The sequence below is a fragment of the Patagioenas fasciata genome, chromosome 1, assembly GCF_037038585.1.
Source record: "Patagioenas fasciata isolate bPatFas1 chromosome 1, bPatFas1.hap1, whole genome shotgun sequence".
NCBI lineage: Eukaryota > Metazoa > Chordata > Aves > Columbiformes > Columbidae > Patagioenas > Patagioenas fasciata.
The window spans coordinates 105,849,750-105,871,004 of NC_092520.1; the positions used below are offsets into that span (position 1 = coordinate 105,849,750).

At 37.1% G+C, this 21,255-nt stretch overlaps 1 protein-coding gene across 1 annotated transcript in view; it reads right to left on the bottom strand.

Annotated features, from left to right (window-relative positions):
• POLA1 (DNA polymerase alpha 1, catalytic subunit) overlaps positions 1-21,255 on the bottom strand; it is a 203,162-nt gene that overhangs the window by 103,164 nt on the left and 78,743 nt on the right. Inside the window, exons 29-34 of the mRNA XM_065859431.2 lie at positions 18,571-18,776; positions 17,170-17,302; positions 15,955-16,086; positions 13,752-13,926; positions 6,187-6,368; positions 4,342-4,473 (exon numbers count right to left, since the gene is read on the bottom strand). Of these exons, the coding sequence (XP_065715503.1) occupies positions 4,342-4,473; positions 6,187-6,368; positions 13,752-13,926; positions 15,955-16,086; positions 17,170-17,302; positions 18,571-18,776 (960 nt within the window). The remainder of the gene's footprint in view (positions 1-4,341; positions 4,474-6,186; positions 6,369-13,751; positions 13,927-15,954; positions 16,087-17,169; positions 17,303-18,570; positions 18,777-21,255) is intronic.

Below are 21,255 nucleotides of genomic sequence, written 5' to 3' on the forward strand. Positions count from 1 at the left end.
GTTCAAACCTGGAAAAGACTCAGAAACTCATTTCCACACAAACAGGAAGAACTCAAAATAATCACTGGAGTTAATTGGACAGCAGATTCCAGCTATCTGATTGTGCCCACCACATCAGCTGGTGTCACAATTCTTTCTATTTTCTGGCCCCACCTACTCCTCATCACATGCCCATATAGTTCTAGTACTATTAGCCCAACAATAAATAAAATATTGTACTATTGCCACTACTAAGCACCTTTCTCTCCTTCCAAAGAAACTTCTTACCCCTGCCTACCCACCGAACACAAAAAGCTTTCAAGACATGACTGTTGCGAGGACATGATTACAAAAGTCATCACCACCATCTACAATCATATTTTCACCTGTTCATGTGGTGTACACCTGTGGGTTGTTGGCAATACACTTGATTGCAGTGTGGGAGATTCCAGGTTCACAACAAGCCCTGTCATCTTTGTTCTCTTAAGTGAATACGCCGTGCAATCCCCAAACCTGTGTGAATGCTATTGCCTCATAATATTATCTTGTTTATGAATCTTTCACCTTTTTAAGTGTGCAAAATACTACTGCAAAACCCAAGAAGACACATACACTAGTCAGAACCGCAATACACACACATATATAAAAAATAATAATTCCAAGATCTTGAAAAGTGTACCAATATGCTTTTATACTGCGACCTAGTGTGCGAGCAGTAGACCACCCCACCACAGGTAAGAAATGAGAAATTTTGAGGGCTATTGAACACTGAATTTTTGCAGCTGAACAGTATAAGATTATTTAGTGCTGTTCAACGGCCTTCAAACTCACTTCTGTCTGCGAGTTACAGTGCTGCACTAGAAAGAGACCACTAAACAAAAACAATGCAATACAGGTTGGAGCAAGATTTTTTCAATATTTTCAAAAACCCGTTCAAGGTTTGCATCATTTTATGCATTTTGAAAAACATAAAAATATCTAAAGATACCATACACTATTAACTAGACAGCATATAAAGAGCATCTCTATAAAAACAGATTTTAGTCTATAAATATATGACTGATAATACCACAGGTATCTATTTAAAAACAAGATTCCAAAACCTGCTGCTCAGGGACAACAGTTTCCCAGTCCAACCAGTTCAGTATGAATTTTACTACTGCTCAAATGGCATATACAGTATGCTGTGGTTTTTTATTGAGTTCTTTTTAGTTCACAAAACTAACATCTGAACAGCTAATACTGAATAAGCTTTAATTTATGGATTTGAATACTGCTTTTAACCAGGATTTTTAAAAGGGGACCTAAGAGTTGGCATTTATTTCCCAAGTGCTCAAAAATGAGCATTTCGCTATTATAGTGGGAAACACAAACGTTTTCCATCATAACGATTAGATCCACTTACTATAAATGAAATTACACCCCCCCTTATGCACAACAGTTGGTCAGTTTTTCCATTTATACTTGCACATTTCAGCTTTCACCCATTCCCTAGCATGGATGTTTCACTGATGGCTGAGGGTAACACTTCAAAAATGAACTAGCTAAACAAACTTCCCAGCAGCACTTGACAGAGCTACACCTATTCTTCCCGATTTCCAAAGCAGTACAGAATTAATTACCAGTTCTATGGATCTATTGTAAGTATAATAGACTAAAGAGCTATCACAGACACATTTATTGTAAAAGCACAATCCCAAGAGTGTCTAGTAGAGGGCCAAAACGATTAACACAAATGCTTTGTCAGATCAAAGATAAAACCTGCACCGCCCAATTGAGGAATGAATTAGAACAGTGGGTTATCTTTCAAATTAACCAGGGCAGTTAGTGAGGAAAATTTCATGAAAGTGTAATTCTTAGCCTTTGTGAATCCACACAGCAGGCATTCTGCCAGCTGACAAGATGATGAAATTTTCATGCTTAAAAAAGCCCTCTTCATTTCCCAATTTAGATTAGCTAGCGTTTCTCTCTCTTTTCATCTATTTGCTCTTCTGAAGCAGAATTAAAAAAAAAAAAAAGCACACAACAGGATCAACCTCTTACAGAATAATGCACTTCTGAAAAGAGATAAAATCTTTGCATGTCATTTTAAAAATATATATCTACAGTTTGGAGTAAGACTATAAAAATTGATATTGCTAATACCATTAAGAAACCCATAAATACTGGAGCAATGGTGGATATGTTTTGGAAGACATATAAAACATTTCCATGCTTAATGGAAAAAATGATTGCAGAAGCAGAAAATTTTATATTAAGGCGAGTACTGTACAAAAACAATGGGATTACAGAAGGCTTACAAAATTATATTTATGCACTTACATTTGCATCTTTTTAAAGGAAAGAAGCATATCACCATTGTATTTATTAATTTCTTAGGTTTATGTGCCAAAAAGCGCAAGCAGATTTTGCACTTCTAAATTTGATGGTGCTCACCCAACCCCTAAATTTACACAACCACATGTAAAAGCATTTCAACAGACTAAAGGAAACAACATGCAATGTTCTTAAACACTTAAAAAAGTGATTCAAAGCTCACTGAAAAAAGTAAGCTTATTCATTTCAGTGAGCTGTGTATCAGGCCATAAGTCTCTTAATAGAGCTGTCTTCATAAAACGCAGCTCATTATTTTAAAGGTTAAAACATTCATTTTCACATTTTATGTTTTGTATTATGTACCACTTGACCAACACACAAACAGTAGTAAAATCTAAAAAAAAAAAATTTTAAATATAGATTATATATATGTCTATTTAAAATTGATATTTCTGTGCCTTTCAGATGCTACCAGTACAATAGGAGACCATTAAATAAGCATCTCAAAGTTTCCTTGAATGTTTTGCTCAGACAGTTCTTTGCCATACTACTTCTGGGTTGTCTTTATAGCTTATAAGATTATATATATTAGTACAAGCACCCATTTGATGTATTTCAACTCCAGCTGTTATGTGGTTACTACAAGCACTTGATGAAAGGAATAAACTAAAACTCACAGCATCTGACTTTCTAAGAGCTAACAGGACAAAAAGTTTACTTGCCCAACTCCATGGAAAGCCCTTTTGCAAAAGGAAAATTATTGTGCAACTTGGAAATTACTTTTAGAATAAAGTAAACTTGCATTTCCAGAGTCTGAATGTATTCCACAGTCAAAAAGTAGATTTAAACCTTATTATTATAGCTAACTAGGTTAAAAGTAAATTCTCAGTACTAAAAATATAACTGAGTTTAGAAAGCTTTTACTTACAAGGGCAAATGAATTCCTTTTGAAGGACACTTCATTATCTTATAGAGCATGTAATAGGATACTTAATGGATTTTAATACAATGTAAGCTAGTTGTAATGTTCAATATTGAAACATTTCACAGTTTGGTTCACAGCTTGGTCTTAAAAATAAAAGGAGAACAGAGTAAAATACTACACCACTTTCTGTTCTTATAAGTAATAAGAATTTTTATTTTATTCCTGCCCTTAAATGTATCTTCCTTCATTCATGGAGTTTACTATTGCACACCTTATGCACATGTCTTCTAGCGGTTTGTATGCTAGAAATTACTTAGTATGTGGCACTGTGTACTATCATAATGTACATACATTAAATATAAAAAAGTTAATCAGAAGTAACTTTTATACAGACCCAATCTGTGTAAACACACTACTTTGACATATTATTTAATAACACATTGTATAATACAATATGTACAGTAGTATCAATTGAACAATAATTTTGCAGCCAGTTGGACTTTGCAATAAAGTAAGGCGAGATCGTGCATTTTGTTAACTTCACCTGTCCAAGTCATCCACCTTAGACTTCGACAGAAAGGGACAATCTATCCTACCTTGTGAAATACTGCCTGAATTTAAATACTCAAATAAAGTTTTGTGCTCCTTTTGATGCAAAGACCTTCAAAAGAAGTGTTTATATGTTCAGAAATTATCACATTTCCAAAAAAGAGCTTAGAAAACACCTGCAATTTCCGTAAGAATGAAGAATGAAAGACAACACAAAATGCACACTTACTATTTAACTACAACGATAATTCTTAGCATTGTAGCTGCTGTCTGCAAAAGTATTTTTTAATACTAAAAATCTGGAAAACAGAGCTACTACATCTGTAATAGTGCTGATACAGTTACAAAAAATTTAAATGAATCTGACTATCTTGACTTGAGTTTGAATTGAGAAAACAAACATTCTAAATTAGTATTGTAAATCACTAATGGATTGTTTTATTTTCATGAAGTTGGGTTTTGATGTTACACGCTATTACTTTGGACTATACAAAACAAAAGTAACACGACGTTAAACTTAGCACTACTTAGGAAACTCAATTCATATGGCAGAGTATTTTCTGAATACTTACATTATAGTATTTTCTGATGAAGCGTCTAATATCCAACAGTAATTTGTTGTTCATTTGAACCACGTGGTTGAAAGGAGACTCTTCACATTCAGTCTTACTGCATCTTTGCAAGCTGGGTTCAAGAAATCGTCCCTGAAAATGGAAGTGTACAACCAGCATGCATCATGACAACAGATGATGGAAGCAGAAGTTATCACAGGAGTTTAGACATAATACATATTTTTTAAACAATAGTCATAAGGGGCCCCTAAAGTCTAGGCTTTCTTCCTTCCCCTTACAGTTTGCCACAGCCATATAGATTTCTCTGACCTACAGTTTTCCCATTTTCTTCTTAATGAGAGGATTTTTTTTGGAGAGCATGCTTCTTCACCCGCTACAAAGTTACTCATTCAAAAAATGATGTCGAGTAAAAAAACTCAATCACACTTCCCCATCTCCCTCCAAACAACACAGGTTTGTTGTTTTATCAGGGACACCAAGGTTCTGCCCAAACCCCCTTATCAGAACATTGAAATCAACCTTACAGATGCCAATTACGAAATTATCAACAGGGCTGTAGAGACAAACTTCACTAAACAAGAATTATATGTTTATCCTTTATCTTCTCCAAGTGCAAAAACAGCTCTTACGGTTTTACACCATCTCAATCCCCTGACTTTCAAAACCTTCTGAACACCTGACATTAAAATTTCAGAACCTGGAAGTGCTGCATGAACAGCTGAAAATAAGTTGCTGTTATTCTCATTAAAATAAGAACAACCTAGTAGGTTATACAGTTATACAACTTTTAGAAAATTTTCTTTCCAGGCAAGACTCAGCTTTTGTGAGCCATCTTAGCTAAAGCCCCACCCATAACACTAAATAATTACAGGTGGAAGAAAGCGGGGGCTCTTCATTTGGTTTAGGGGTTTCTTTTGTTAGGCCATCTGCAAGTTGTCAAGCCTACATGCAATTAACTATCTTATTTACAGCTGTAATGAACAAAAGTCAAGGATTCACAAAGTATCACTCGATTTGTGTGTCTTTTCCTCTTAGTTGCTTCCAAAGGCTGCTTTATTTTGATTTTAAAAAAATGCAAAACATCTGCTGTTTGTCCAAATTAACTTAAAATAATTACTTTTAATTTAGATAAAAGATTTATTTGCTTTCAGCTTCAAGGTTTTCAACTACTTTGAAGCTCGCTAATTTGCCAATGACTAATACGTGCATAACATCGCTGCAGAGTTAAATATTTGGCCCTATTTCAAGTTGTGATCCAAGGTCAGAGATACATTTTTTGGCAGAACTTCTCAACAAGAATGTACCCCTATGACTTTTTATGTTCAATACGCAAAGACAGAAGGAAAGATAACACAGAAAAACCTTACTGTCAAGAAGGGAAGTGGGATGTAGCAAGATAGACACAAGTTTCAAAAACACTTTGTTCCAATTAATATGATTTAGGATAAGAAAATGCCATTGCTGTATGAAAGTTTCATTAAATAGAGAACTGGAAGTTACAAAGGTGTTAAGATAAGGATTCTTTTAAAAGTTACAGCAACAATCATTCACGGCTGTGGGCAAACAGATTAATGAAGTCAGATAATCTCACATGTTCTGCTAGACGACACAGCTGAAATGCAAAAAACGGGAAAAATACTTCAGTACTGGTTTATCAGCGAATTTTGGTTCCCAAGCTATAAATAGCAAGACTCAAACGATATGGTATCTTCTCCTACATCATACGAATCCCATCTGAATACCCGTTCTCTCTACAAGTATTTTTCTCCCTCACCAATGAACAGAAATGAAACGGAAAAAAAATACAAAAACCAAACAAAAACCAAAAAAACCCCAAAAACTAACCGAACCATCAAAGACATTATCATAAATATTTTCTGTTCCACATTTTGGGCAGCAAAACTTGAATCTTTCACAATCCCTGTATTTCTCCTCATCGGTGAGCTGAGCTGGGCCACCAAGCAAGGCATCGTTCTCCTCATCTTTATGGTAATGGTGATGGACTCTGAATTGGGAGGGATCCAGTCCTATTAATAAGAAACAAGAATTTCAAAACACTAAGAGGTCAACCATGCAAGTAGGCTCATTTTTCATATGCTTGGTGAGGCAGATTCAAAAGAAAGTTACAAAATGTAAATTCAAAAGCTGAAAATCTCTCCTCAGCAAGACTTCTTCTATTAAACATAAACACATTTTACAATTTTTAACCATGAATAAAGGTTCACAAAACATGAAGAAATCTTCTTACTTATCTTCTTACACAAGATTGCTTTATAAATAAAACAAGCATGCTGCATTATCATAGGAGTACGTGACAGAACATTTTGTTTCTGAGGAAACCACTCCTAACGGATGGCTTTATTGTTATTTTCTTCTTAGGTTACATTGAAAATATTTCAATAAAAATGTGCATCGTTATTAAGAAGCGGTCTTTAAATCAAAATGGCACCATTAAAACTGAAAACAGAGAATAAAAACCCCATTAAAGAAACGCGGGAGCACTGCTATTACCAACTCCTTCAAGTCCGCATACAACTGCCAACTCTGATTTCAATGCAGTGGTCGATTTCATTTTGGCTCAGTGGTTAACAGCATGGAGGTTGCAATCTAATGCAGTGGTTAAAATTCAGCAGCAGCATTTAAAACGGCGGCGCTGGAGACAAAATGCTTTATTTTTGATTGCCAGAACTCAAGATTTTTAAACAAATGAATACACAAAAGAGATCCTCAAAATACTGATTCAACCACAAATAAGTAAATAAGCAAGCAAGCACAAAGTTCACTGCCCTAGGAATAAGACTGCCAAAGTAAACTTAATAAAAATCCACGAGTTTTGTCATCCTTTGTCATGTGCAACCTTTTAAAAGCCCATGTATCCCATTTACAGGGTTTTTTGGGTAAACTCTAGCAAATAGCACATGCTAGAAAAAAAAAAAACTAATCGTATGAACATACAGAAAAAAAAATGTTCTGACAACTATGGCTTACCTACTATTAAAAAAAAAAAGAATGAAGAAAAGCACTTAAAAAATATTTTTAATGGGGACTAATTAGGCCAACTAACAGATTACCATGTATTATCCCATATCTTGTGTAAATTTCAATAACAAATGTAATTATTACTATAGAAAGAGCAAGAAAGATTAGAAATAGAAAGGGAAGCTAGATTTTTTACAGTTCTTAACCTTACTATACAGTACTGGGAGTCCTAAAGAAAATGTCTGGGAACAACATTCAGTTGAACTAGACAAATATTATTCCACTTATAAACAGTTGTGTTGTACAGGCAGATACAGATTGTCTTTACATAGAAGATTTGATATGTGTGACTTTACTATTGCTATTCTGAATTTCTCTTTTGCAATCATAAAATAAATTCAGGTACAAGGAAAAATTTCAATGCCAAATAAACTGATTTGGTTCTTATTAGAATAGGGATTTCACTAAAATATAATCAATCTTCCAAATTTTAATTTTATCAAAAGAAACAAACGTCAATGAATAACAGTAACAATTCACCTCCAAGAAGTTCTCAAACTTTTAATACAGTCCTCTACTATTCATTAAAAGGAAGAGTAAACAAAGCACAAAACATTGCTAATAGCTTATTTTACACTCTAATACATATGGTACCCCCCAAAAAAAGACTGTGGTGGGTTTGTGATTTGGTTGTTTATTTTTTATGTTTGTTTGGTTTTTTGTTTTGTTTTGTTATTTTTTTTTTGTTTTGTTTTGTTTTTTAAGGGCTGGTAATATACTTGCAGTTTTAGAAAACAAATAATATGTTCTGTGACACATAGGTAGTAAATAAAAGGTTTAGAAAGGGGACTTGAGTTTACTGTTAGGATTTTGCAAAAAAATCTACTTGGCATGCAGTAGGTTGGATTTGAGATGGTAATGGTGAATAGAAACAAAAATTCGCAGTTTACTCCGAGTTCAGAAGTGGAATACAAAAACATCATTGCAACTTTCCAATACAGATGCCATTAAAGTTCAGCTAGAAATCTACCTGTGGTCGTTTCTCGAAAGGCAAATATAGAGCAGAGTAGTTCTTTAAACAAAAGATACAAGGAAATAAATTCTCTTTTTCAGACAACTGCAATATTCCAATATTCAGCAAATAAGCACCTGGACATTTGGTAATAATTTAACATGAAAAAAAAAGTTATTCATCAGGAAAATTTAAATCACGCCTACCTCTGAACTTTCTTAGCTGTTTTGGCTGGAGAAAACAGCAGGAAAAATATTGTGATGACTCAAGTGTACATCTAACTTTTGGTGTACAAACAGCCCCAGTGAAATCAAAGCGTCTACAAATCAGGCCTTTAAAGTACTTGCCTACCTTAATTATCTTGTGGAATTGGGACCTATTTTATCTATTATCTCCTTCCAGCAATAGTTAGTTGGTTCAATTAATCCATTTCAGCACACTAACTGGTATCCTCCTGGACCAGGTCACACTGGTTGTATTATTCTGCTTGGTAAACAAAAGGACTATCTGATGGGGGGGTACGGGGTGAATATCTGGTTTTGGTAATTTTTAAATGAATAGGATGAGACTAATCAGTGAACTTCTTCGAACTCCTCTTGTTTTTTTTCCATGACTTTAAGAAAAATCAAAGGGACTTGTACTTATTCTGACACAAAAATCTCCAGGGCTGTTAAATTACCTGCACCACAGGTAAACTTTCCAGTCTCACTGAAACTGCAAGGTTGCATGCAAGGTAACATTAAAAACATGCCAATGAACTTAGCGTGACAAAAGTAAATAATTTCGAATTATTTTAAGTAAAAATTTGAAGTAAATAATCTTAAGTTCCAGGACCTGTTCCTGAATTATTTAATAGAATGACTAAATCATTTATGAAGAAGCAAGCAAACCGGGTCACTCAAGAATAAAAAAACAAAACAAAAAAAGAGGTCAAATAAAATTTTCTAACAGTAGCATATTAAAAATAACACTTCTGCGGAGGGTTTTTCCCTGGTCTTTCCAGGCACAGCCCCCTTCCCGTTCCTGCCCGGGGAGCCGCAGCGCAGCCCGGAGCGCCCCGGGGCCGCAGCCGCTGGGCAGGAAGCCGGCGGTGTCTCCGCTGAACAAAGCCCCGGGGTGGAGGCGGGGGGGGGGGTTTCCCTGGATTTTGTGTTTGGGCCGCAGGTCGGCCGGGCAGGACGGAAAGTTTCCCCGCCCGCCCCTCTGCCCGTGAGACATCTTGTGAGCGGCGGGAAACGGCAGCCGGTGCTGCCACCTGCAGGCGGCGGCCGCCGCTTCCACCCGGGCCGGGCCTGCCAGCTCTGTGAATCGAACCCCGGGCGGGAAAGGCCCCCCCCCGCCCTTCGGAGACGGACGGGTTTTTATTTTTCCTCAAAGAGATCCTCCTGCAAAGCCTGTGTGCCTTCTGCCGTGGGTCTCCAGCGAGGCCTCCTGCGCTGCCAGGGCTCGCAACGCGCTTCAGCGAGTCTCGGTGTCTAATGCAGGTTTAGAGCATCTCAAGCTACAAGCAGCAAAATTCTCTCGCTTTGGCGTTTATTACTGTATCACCATGGAGTTTCATCATTACTTTAATCTTAATTTCCATTGTTCCCCTCTTGCTTCACTGCCTCGTGAGAAAACCAATTTAAAAAGGCAGAAGCTGATGTAATTCAGGCATGCCACAAGGAGAGTACAACTCACATGACTTCTGTCAGGATGGTCAGTCTGGGTAGCTACTAAATACTACAGTAACGGTACCTATTCAATTACTCTCTTGGAAGAAGAAAAAAAGCCTTAATATCTTCAAGCTGGTGGTGGATTTCCATATGAGGAGTAGCAGTCGCTGCATGGAAGGAGGAACCAGCACTGGCAAGCACTTTTAATGACAAGCCTCACCGGGACCCAGTAATGACTCCCAGAAATCAAATTGCCTTCCTAAGAAACATCAAGCAATCTGCAGAGCAGCAATGTGCACATCCACCCGTCAGGCAGCAGTATGTGTCCCTTTCAAAAGACTGTGACACGGTCTAGGACAGCAACTTCCATAACACAGAAAAAATGATGTTGTGTAACAACAGCTACAAAAATCCCATAGTTAAATGACTCTGCTTCCATAACGTTTGGATACTTTTGACAACACAGAAATAAGATATGATTTTTCTTTGAGACAAGGTGCAGTATTAATATATTAACAAAACCCCCTCACTTTAAACACACTAAGAGACTTGCTCTTCCAATATACTTACTTTTGTTTAAAAGCTATATGTATCTCCAGGGTGATACAAGTAAGGTCTGCAAGCATTTATGATCAGATTTATTGAATGATATTACTGATGAGACTGCAAACTTTACTTAGCTTCAGTAACCCTCACAATCCTCATCTTGTCACTACTTTTCCTTGAGAACTTCAAGAAAAAGAGTGTGAATGCAGGAGTATGCCCATGAGGTTCTTGTTTTTAGGAACAACAAATTTCCATCTCTCAGAGGCCAGGCAGACCTCCCGCAATGTCCAAAACCAAAAGGCAACTTTCAGCTTTATTCCATAATGAATAAATGTGATATTTAAGAAGTTCTCGGCAATTTTTAGGTGTGGTTATTTGCTTTTGTTCTTCAGTATCTAAGACAGCTTAAAATAACTTGCTTTGAGCAGGAGTCAGAACAAAGCACTTTTCATTATTTTTATATTAATCAAGCTTCCTTAAGCAGAGCTCAGTTTTATTTACTTGGACTAACACAGTGATACGTCAATTAAGTATTTACCTTCTAAAGAGACTCTGTTAGATACGAATCTGAGATATTTTCTTTTACAACGATTCTCCCTACACAGACACGTACAACACAAAAAATTAGATCAGGCGGAGGAAGACACAATGAGAACGTAACCAAGTTCTGGTCCACTGATACGGCACTTAGATATTTTCTAAAACACCAGCTTTCTTCTTCTGAACAGAAAAATATGCTCTTTTTGCAACAAGACAGGAAAAATGATAAGAATCTGGATGCATAACATGATGAAAATACTAAGCAAAAAAGCCTAACTTACCAACAGAGAACAGTAGAGTTTTCGTGTTTGCTTGTTTTAGCAAAGCTAGGCTCGCTATTTTCAATTTCTTTGAAACAAAAGCGCTTCACTATTCCTCCAGCACTGTTATAAAAATGCTGTAAGATGAGTTTAGCTTGCAGTGACTTATGTATGACTCTGATTTAGTGCTGTAAGTAATGACCTAAGCAAAGCAGAAGTTTTGAAAAAGACCTGACTTTAGCCCCAAGCTCAATTTAAGCATTCCCACAAAAACAAAGCTGGAGAAAGAGACAACATTTTCACAGCACAGCAAGGTCAAACTGAGCGCATTTCAGACCTAAGATTGTAATAGATACATACAGGTTTTCAGACTAACAATTGTGGACTATTAATAAACTCTCAGCTGCATGATGCTATTGTAGACCATAAAGGAAATTTTCATCTTGAATGTGCCGTAGCACAAAAAGCAGCACAGGCATTTGCAAACAGTAGATGCTATCAAGTGGCACACAGTTCTTAAGATCTGGGCACTTAACTTAGGTGCCTGAAGGGAGCCAGTCTTTTCTGAAAATTCAACCTGTGGTGAGTAAGGATCAACTCGGAATTTGAGCCTGCTTCTACAAGACTAACAATCTTTGCCAAATAAAATAAATCAGCTTCAGAGATCTTGCCTGTCTTTTACCTAAATGAAGTACAAGTTTAACGCCTATTTTAAACGCTTCAACCTAACCAAGAGTGCTTGACCTTTTCAGTCCGGCATACCACGTAGTCCACTCTGACATCAAGGGAAAGTTGTATACCAAGGCCCTGCCACATAAACAGAATGATTTGTGTGGCGAGCCTGCATGAGCGAAGCAGGGCTGACAGCTCCTCAAAGCACCAGAGTTGCTGAGGACACATCACAACATGGAACGCCTTCACCCTCACAGCCACCCAGGGTATGTGGGTATGCTGCTCATGCTCTCAGAAAAAGCAAAATTCTTGTCCCTCCCTTTTTTTTTTTTTAATGGACAACTTGGAAATGAAGATGGAAAAACATGCACATTATACAGACTGTCTTGGGAGACTAAGGTCTTTTGTAGTTGTCACCCTTCTTGAGAAGCAAGCGACAGGAACGTACTCGCATGCATTTTAAGTGCAAACTGCAAGCTCACCATGAGCAGAACCCACTATCAGTAAGGAAGTTACAGAGATGCAGTGCCCCAGGAGAACATTCCCAACAGGCAACACACAGCTGGTTGGTTTTAACTGACTTTAACTGGATCTTGGCCATTACCTAAACACAAAATGCTGAAGAATAACTTTTCCTTTGGGTGTTCCAAAATTCTGAACAAAAGCATCTCTGCAAGTCTGTACTTCCTATAGACATGAGCATACCATGGAACAGGAGATTAAACTGACACTGTGCAACTCTCTAAAAAAGTCTTCTTGTGGGAGAGGACAGTCTTGTCCAAAACTCATCAGCCAGCAAGATTAACAGCTTTTTCTGGGTCCTTGAGTAACAATTTTAAAAATAACGAACTAGATATTGGGTAGAGATCACAAAATTTTTCTTTATCAAGGAAATCAATCATCTCTGCTGGGAATCACTTTTACAGAGGAAACACTAAAAGGATTACACACACATTGTGTTTTCATAGAAACAGACCTGACAGAATTACTAACTTTTTTTCAACACCTCTACTTCTTTACAGGTAAGAAGGTTAGGGAGTGGAGAAGACAGAGGCAATCAGGGTTGGGCAGAAAAATCTCTAATTCCTTTGCCATCCTCTCAAGAGCAAAACCAACTCTAACAAGAGCAATTCCTTGCTGCTCATTAGAATAAAAACTGGTGATTCTGTGGGTCACTAGCATTAGTCACATTTTTACAGCACTTTTTTTTGGGCCACGTGCCTGTTCCATATGTAGAAACAAAGAATGTTAGTAAGGCTGTATGTTTCTATTATCCCCTAGGTCAGTTCTAGCAAACAAAAGTCTTCACTTACACCGTAGTTAAAAGGTGTATCCTTTCATTGTAACCATGACTCATTTCTCCCTGGGAAGATGCTAGAGATGCTAGAGTTTCTCCCTGGAAAAATGCTAGTTCTAGGTGCACACTCTAGAACTATTTTAGTAACTTAAGAAAATCTCAAAGACATGCAAGAGTACTGTCATTTATGAACAGTTGATTTTTGCAACTCTGAACAAGGATTAAAAGATTAAGTTCATGTTAATGAGCACCTTCTGAAAAATGGTATTCTGCAAAAGTTATGGAAAAACACTTAGAATCCAAACTGCTTTCTGTAGACTGTGTAACACAAGCTATTGCTCCTTGTAAAAAGACTGATCTTGGGAAGCACTTCCGTTAAGAAACATATATTACAACTTCTCACTTTGTTTCTTATAACTCTTTAAAGAAACTGAATTTAGAATACTTACCTAACCACGTTGCAATAAGAACAGAATCAATTCCCTCTATGGGTTCACATATTCTAGCAACTACTGGATGTATCTGTTGTGACAGATAGTACTGAGTATCAATAGTAAGATTGTCTTGCTTTTGCAACTGTTCTGGAGCATATGCGCGCTGGCTGGCACTGAGATCTGATCCATCCTAAGACAGGAGAGACATATGAAAATAAGTGTGAAAAAAGTAAAATCCACATTTAGTCTATACAAAGGATCAGGCTTCAAATATTACGCATTATATTAATGCAAAATTGTTACACAATCACTCTCTTTTGGTTGATTTATTATGCATCCAATACAAATCCAGCGGTAGTGAAAAAAGAAAAAAAAACCAAAACCAACATAGCATTGCTGATGCTGGCATCAACTAGCAAGTTCAAGAATGTAAATCCAGCTTGTATTATTGCAGCCTACACGTGCAAATCAGTAAGAGTAGACAGAGTAAACAGTCCCATCTGTCAATTCTGAAACGCACAATGACAACACATTGTAACTATCAGCCCAGTTTAAAATACGCAGAGGACATGCATTTTGGATTCACTTTGTACTGAACCAGCATTATCATTTTGCACAACAAGCAAATTCTAAGTCCTGTATAGCAAAACTGTATCTGTTTTGCTAAGAAATTTATATTCTTTGATTCTGTAAAGAAACAACATGAATGTTCAGAGAACGGACCATCTTTCATTGGCACGCAAGAAAAGAACAGAGGCGATAGTATCGATTTGAATGAGCAAATTCTGAAATATATAGAAATACTGAAAGAAACACATGGTGACATCTCAAGTCAAGAGAGAAACTTCACTTAGAGGTTAGAGTATATATTACATTGTTCTCCAACTTGAAAGAGGAAGATAAGGAGACAATAATTCAATCTGGGAAGGAAAGAATTAAATTGGAAACAGTATTCATGGAAGAATTAAATATCAACTCTAAGAAGATGGTACTCTTCTGAAAAACATAACTCATTCAGTCTGTAAAATTGTATTCCCAGTCCGGAATTACACTAGGAAGTTTTATTTTTAATGTGGGTCAGAAGTCTTAAAGCAGAATTTAAAGTAGTATTTTAGAAAGCATTCAGTGAGAGAACTAAACTTTAATGGGGATGTGGTGGGGGAAAGTACCACAGCCTATTTTTTGCTAAGTATAGTCTCTCCTTTCCTTTTTTACAGCAAAATAAAACTAGTGCATTAACATATGACACCTTCATTTTTCAGTTAAGATAAGCTACTGGCTTCAATAGGTCAGCAACCATGGACTGAAAACCGATCGCTAATAAAGACAGACTGCAAGCCACTGGTCCCTCCTACTCCTTTCAGACAACTTAGTATTCAGAACAAAATTAATTTACGACTATTCAGCTCATCCAGCTGCTTCACAAAAATAATTACAATGCAATTCCTTCAGCTCCTTTCTTTCAACAAGTACATTCTTTTCTTGTATTGTGCCATTGCTCAGCCGTACCCATGGCCCAGCTCTCAAAGTCTTGGCAGCTTCATCATGCCAGGCTAAGAACTCTCAACTAATATTTTACAATTTTGAACAACGAAGGAGCTGAAATAGAGCTCCACTGTAGAAGTCACATTGCCAAGGCCATCAGTTTAGCGTAAGAGATCCCTTGGTCCATCTAATCCAACCTACACTTTTTTTTTAGTAGCAAACCTAAAGCAAAGTATATATTTGTGAGATAACGATAAGCATTTATAGCATAAACACCTGAAAACAGAAAGTTTATCAAATTTCCCAGTCTACTCAACAGAGGTACAGCCAGACCCAGTGACTAGGTTGAGACTGGAAATAACAATGACACTATTTGACCACCACCACCAGTTGGCTTTCCAAGAATGACAGGTTCTTCACCCCCAGAATTTTCTTCTCCTTAAAACAAAGATCGGATATTTTCCTTAAAAATAAGTCCTTGCTCCAAACAGAAATTTATTCAAGGAAATTTCATCAGTTACTACATGGAAACAGTCACATGAGCTGAGCTGATCACAATGGTTCTTTCTGGCTCCATAAAACTACATTTAGTACAGAAAAGCAAGTATTTTAAACTATATTATAACCTCACTACAAAGAAATGCCAAAACTTTTTTCCAGGAGTTGAGCTGGTTTTCTTTGCCATCTCTCAAAACAATACCTAGTGTTTAGCTATAAATAAAGACATTTTTACCTGACAAATGATATATGACACTGTGTCTCCTGCCTTCACCTTTCGGCCTCCTTGAGAGTTTATCCACATGGCAACATGCACATGTGGCAAAGTTTTTTTGTCAGGATAATCCTGTGGATCTTTTGTCAATGCCTAAGAGATCAAAGAAGGAAACAGAAACATAACTATTAGAAAAGTATTTTACTCAGTGATGGGCAACTTGGAACTTTAAAAGACAGGATTACATTCATAGCTATCTTCATCCATCTACTGTTCACAAGTACATTTGCAACACAAAAAAAAGATGAAAAAAATGGTAATAAAGGTATTTTCCAGACATCAAGGTCTAGGTACTAATCATTCACACTTTAAAAATGTTATTATCAATAAAAGAGAGGATGCTTTTACAATTACTGTCTGAAAAATGCATTACATTAAAAGCACAACAGTTCAAACCAGTTACAGATACAATGCAATTGCTTTAAAATTAAATTGAAGATCAAAACATTACGCAAAATACAAAAATACAGCCAGAGATTACCCTCTTACCCCTCCACCAGTTCAGGTCATAAAATAAATATGAATACCAACTAGTGAAATGTATTTAACAAGCTCTGTGGCAAGAGGATATAACTGGATTTAAATATTTTCATGCATCTCATACTACTAAGATTTCACAAAGAGATTTTCCTTTACATAAAATAAAAAATGCATTTAAATATTTCCCATCATCCCAATTCTTAGAAGTAATTTATATATTTGACTTAATAGTGAAATATTTTTTTTTCCAAATACCAAAAGAGAGGAACATTCAGCATTTGAAGAGAAAATTATTCCATATATATTTTCTACTGGGATACTAAGAACTCTTAGAATATTTGCACCAGAACAGCCTTTTTTAAGTCAACCATTAAAAAAAAAAATTAAAAAAATCAATCACTGATTTCTCTAACATTCATGTGACAAATGCAAAAAGCATGAGCTAGCATGTCATTCTCAAAGTGCAGAGTCTGTCGGGGAGACAGCAGGACAGGACAAGACACAAAGCCTTCAGCACCACAAGGTGTTTTTTCTTATCTTGTAGGATCTTTACAGTATGTTCCATGCTATTCAGTATCTAATAAAACTCCTGGTATTTCACAGCATCATAAGGATTAAAATATTTTTATCAGCAGTCAATATATTCAAAAACAGTAAAGTTCTTCTGAGACAGGAAAGAGGGAAGACATAATTTACCTTGTTTATTTCAAACTGATTTACTGGGATCTGGCCATTGATCACATTTTCTCCAATTTCTATAAGCCGCCTTTGAATGTTTTCCACGATTATGTCTCGGGGCTGATCAGAAAGAATCTGACTAATTATATAGCTGTAAAAACAGTCCAGAAATGAAGAAAAGCTTAAGACACACAAAGCAAAACCATTAAGCACAATCCTCTCTTCCCCTGGGTTACCTCTAGAAATTAAAGAGCCTCAGGATGAAGTCTGGTATAAAATTTACAGAAATTTGCCAGGATATTTCATGTTGTGTTTTATTTATTTACTTATTTTACTAAAAGCAAATTATTGTAAACACTACTAATGTTAAACATTGATTTGGAATTGTTGAGTGCAACTGGTTTCTATTTTCTGCTCCCATTTCATTTTGCCATTTATTATTCCATATCAGGTATCTTAAGATGGGGAAGAACATATCAAGTAAGCAAAGTCTTGCCTATTTCTGCAAAATGTGGTTGGAAGATCTGCCAGCTGCAGAAGAGTTAGTCACTAAAGAACACTCTCAAACACTTGTATAGCTTTAATTACTAATACATTCCTAACTTGGAAAAATTTGCTTCTATTATGATGCATCTTTTCTTAGAAAATGCAAGCCTTAAGAACAGTAAGCGTGCGGTATATTTTTACAGATGTAAAAACTTATTCAGCTTTTGATACATTTGGACCACAACTTCAGTTTTCTAGAGGCAGTACACAATGTGAGTCAGCCGCCAGATGACCATCTCTCCAACCACTCCAGTTTTCCTTCTACAGTGCTAAATGTATTACCTCTATTGAATTTAAGCATGATAATGTCCTGTGTGATGACAATCAATAAATGATCAATCCAATACCCATCATAATGAAGGATCAAAAGAGTCTCATTTGAAAAACGGAAGAGAAACAGCCTCTGGGGAAGGGATCATCTCCTCAGGCTGCACCCCGTACACTTCCAGCTTTATTAGAGAATGCTGACAAAGCTGATCACCAGCTTCTTTATCCATCTTTGAAAAAAAAAAAATCTGACCTAAAACCTGTGACTCCAAATGCAGATAGCACCTACCATTTTTACAAGATTTCAGCTGTGGTTTATTAAACTTTATATACAAAATTATGACGACTCAAATGCACAGCTTCCACAGAAGATGCAAAAACAAATAGTGGAATTAGAGACATTTGGACTTGCACAAGTACAATCTGTTACCAATGCCAAAATGCAATATTGGCACCATCTCCTACAAAGATCAGTTAAGATGCTCTAATACCCATGTTAGTCACCAATCTGCACTGGTCAGGAAACAGCCAAATGATATTGAACATTTATGAAGTGTGTATTGTTTTGAAACAGAACAAAGAGGACAATGCCACAAAGAAACTCACTTTCCCGTCTCTTTTGCAAGATCACACCAGTCTCTTCGGACGATGTCCAGTCCTTTCAGTTCTTGTTTAGTTACATATTTCCCATCTCCTGTTGGTTCCACAGTAAGAGCAGCATATTTCTTCTTCTTCAGCAGTAGCAAGGACTTAAAGACTCCATCAATATCGATTTCCAACAGTTTATAGAGCTTGTTCACTTCACTTTTGATCTGTGAATGCACCAACATCAAAATCAAATCCATCACCCTAATAACTATCGACAAACTCAAGAATTATACATTTCTAGATGGAAGTTGAGTTTTAGAGCAAGTAACATCGCACTCTGTGTGTTTGCATGTACATTTTAAAGACTCATCAGATACATCATTAACCGTGAAATTAAGTAGACAGTAGTAAGTATCAGCTACTACTAAAATAACAGTTCACCCATTGGCTTCTTCAGGATTTACAGCCTGGTATATCCAACCCCCTACCAAAACTAAGCAGGGCAGAGAAGCATGGGACTGTTTGTGACCTTGCTTGTGACTGACTCCAGCCCATTTTACTAGGGCAACTACTCAGAGAATCACAGAATGGTTTGGGTTGGAAGGAACCTTTCAAGATTATCTAGTTTCAACCACCGTGCCATGAGCAGGGACACCATGCACTCCTTCTAACTTCTCACATAAATTAAGCAAACAAAAGACAGTCATTTAGACAGGATATGGAAATTGCTTTATGAAAAGAGATGCCTTACAAAGGCACTTTTTTTTTTCCTTCCTAATCCAGGGAGGGGAGGGAGAACTATCACTGCAGACCAGAGCCCTGTTTATGTTAGGAAAAACATGCACAGATGTGCAAGTGTTTATTTATATTCCTCCCCACAACACACCTACATTTTCTATAGCCTGATTTCTTTGAGAGGAAAAGGTGCCATTTTTCTACACACAGGTTATGTCTTCTCCACATACAAAAGCTTGAAATTGCACTTGATACATTGTCTTAATAGTGCCAAACATCAAGTTGCTCCACATCTCTTACCTCTATTCTAAGAAGACAGAAGTGCAGCATCTCAACACAGTCACATATCTTCAACAACCACCTTTGGTGCCTGCACACATTCACCCACAGAAGTGCAGTATCTCAACACAGCCACGTATCTTCAACAACCACCTTTGGTGCCTGCACGCAGTCACTCACCTACTGGCTTGGCTAAAAGTTCCCCAGCTGCATTTTTCTGTCTTCATATATTTTTACTTTACTTTCTTCAACAGAATATCTGTACATTGCTCCTCAGACATCTTGTTCTGTCTTCACATGTTCTACTCTTCATTTTCTTCCCTCTGCAACGTACTTTCCGCCTTGGTTTTCAGTATCACTCTATATACTCTTACACCTCCATTACCTCCAGTTCTCTTGTCAGAGACCGCCAACTATGAACCATCCTCTTCTAATGCCTCACTGAAGTTTCAGATAAATTAAAGTTCTTTTGCCATCTAACACATACCCTCACTAAGACAGGAACAGTACTTTCAGCATAAAATCTCATTGGTTTTCTATCTAGCCTTGGGCCTGCATTACCAGAGTTAAACTTTTCTCACAAATTTTCCCCGTATATGTATGTATTTCATTTTTCTCATTTAGATCTCCATTTACTATTGCATGAACTAGCAACACTCAATCTGGGTCAATCCTTAGGAGTTTTATATTCCTTGTATATTTATAAATAATGAAGGACATCATAAGGCAAAACCATTTTGCCAAGAGGTTCATATTTTGTTCATTGAAAGTAACCAGTTCTTCTGAATATTTTTCTGCTATTTTTAAAGTATTTTCAATTTTTTTAAATCATACTGATCAAGTGCTTAAAAACCAGCAACAGTGCAGGATTGAATGTAACAGAAAATCTGATTGAGAAGGATGCACAGAAAATGAGAAATATATGAAGTTCTGCTGAGTCATGACAAAAGGGGCCTGGATATAAATAATGGGGGGGAAAGGGCTGGAGTGAACACAGCCAGAAACCTGTGAGATAAGGCATTAGATGGGAAAATCCAGAAAGAAGACAAGACAATTTTCTCCAGTGGAAAGACAATTGATCTCTCCGAGGAATGCTTCAATGCTGAAGACAACCTATACATTCACACTCTACATCAGAACAGGGGTACATACGCAGGAGCAGGAACGCCTAGGTGAGGTCGCACACGAACGTGTCCAGGCGGGCTTTGAATACCTCCAGGGAAGGAGACTCCACAGCCTCCCTGAGCAACCTGTTCCAGTGCTCTGTCACCCTCACTGAGAAGAAGTTCTTTCTCTAATTTAAGTGGAACCTCTTGTGTTCCAGCTTGATCCCATTACTCCTTGTCCTATCATCGTTTGCCACTGAGAAGAGCCTGACTCCATCCTCATGGCACTCACCTTTTATATATTTATAAACATTAATAAGGTCACCCCTCAAGTCTCCTCTTCTCCAAACTAAAGAGACCCAGCTCCCTCAGCCTTTCTTCATAAAGGAGGTGCTCCACTCCCTTAATCATCTTTGTTGCCCTACGCTGGACCCTCTCCAGCAGTTCCCTGTCCTTCGTGGAACTGAGGGGCCCAGAACTGGACACAATATTCCAGATCGGGTCTCACCAGGGCGGAGTAGAGGAGAAGGAGGACCTCTCTTGATCTACTGACCACCCCCCTTGTGATACACCCCAGGATGCC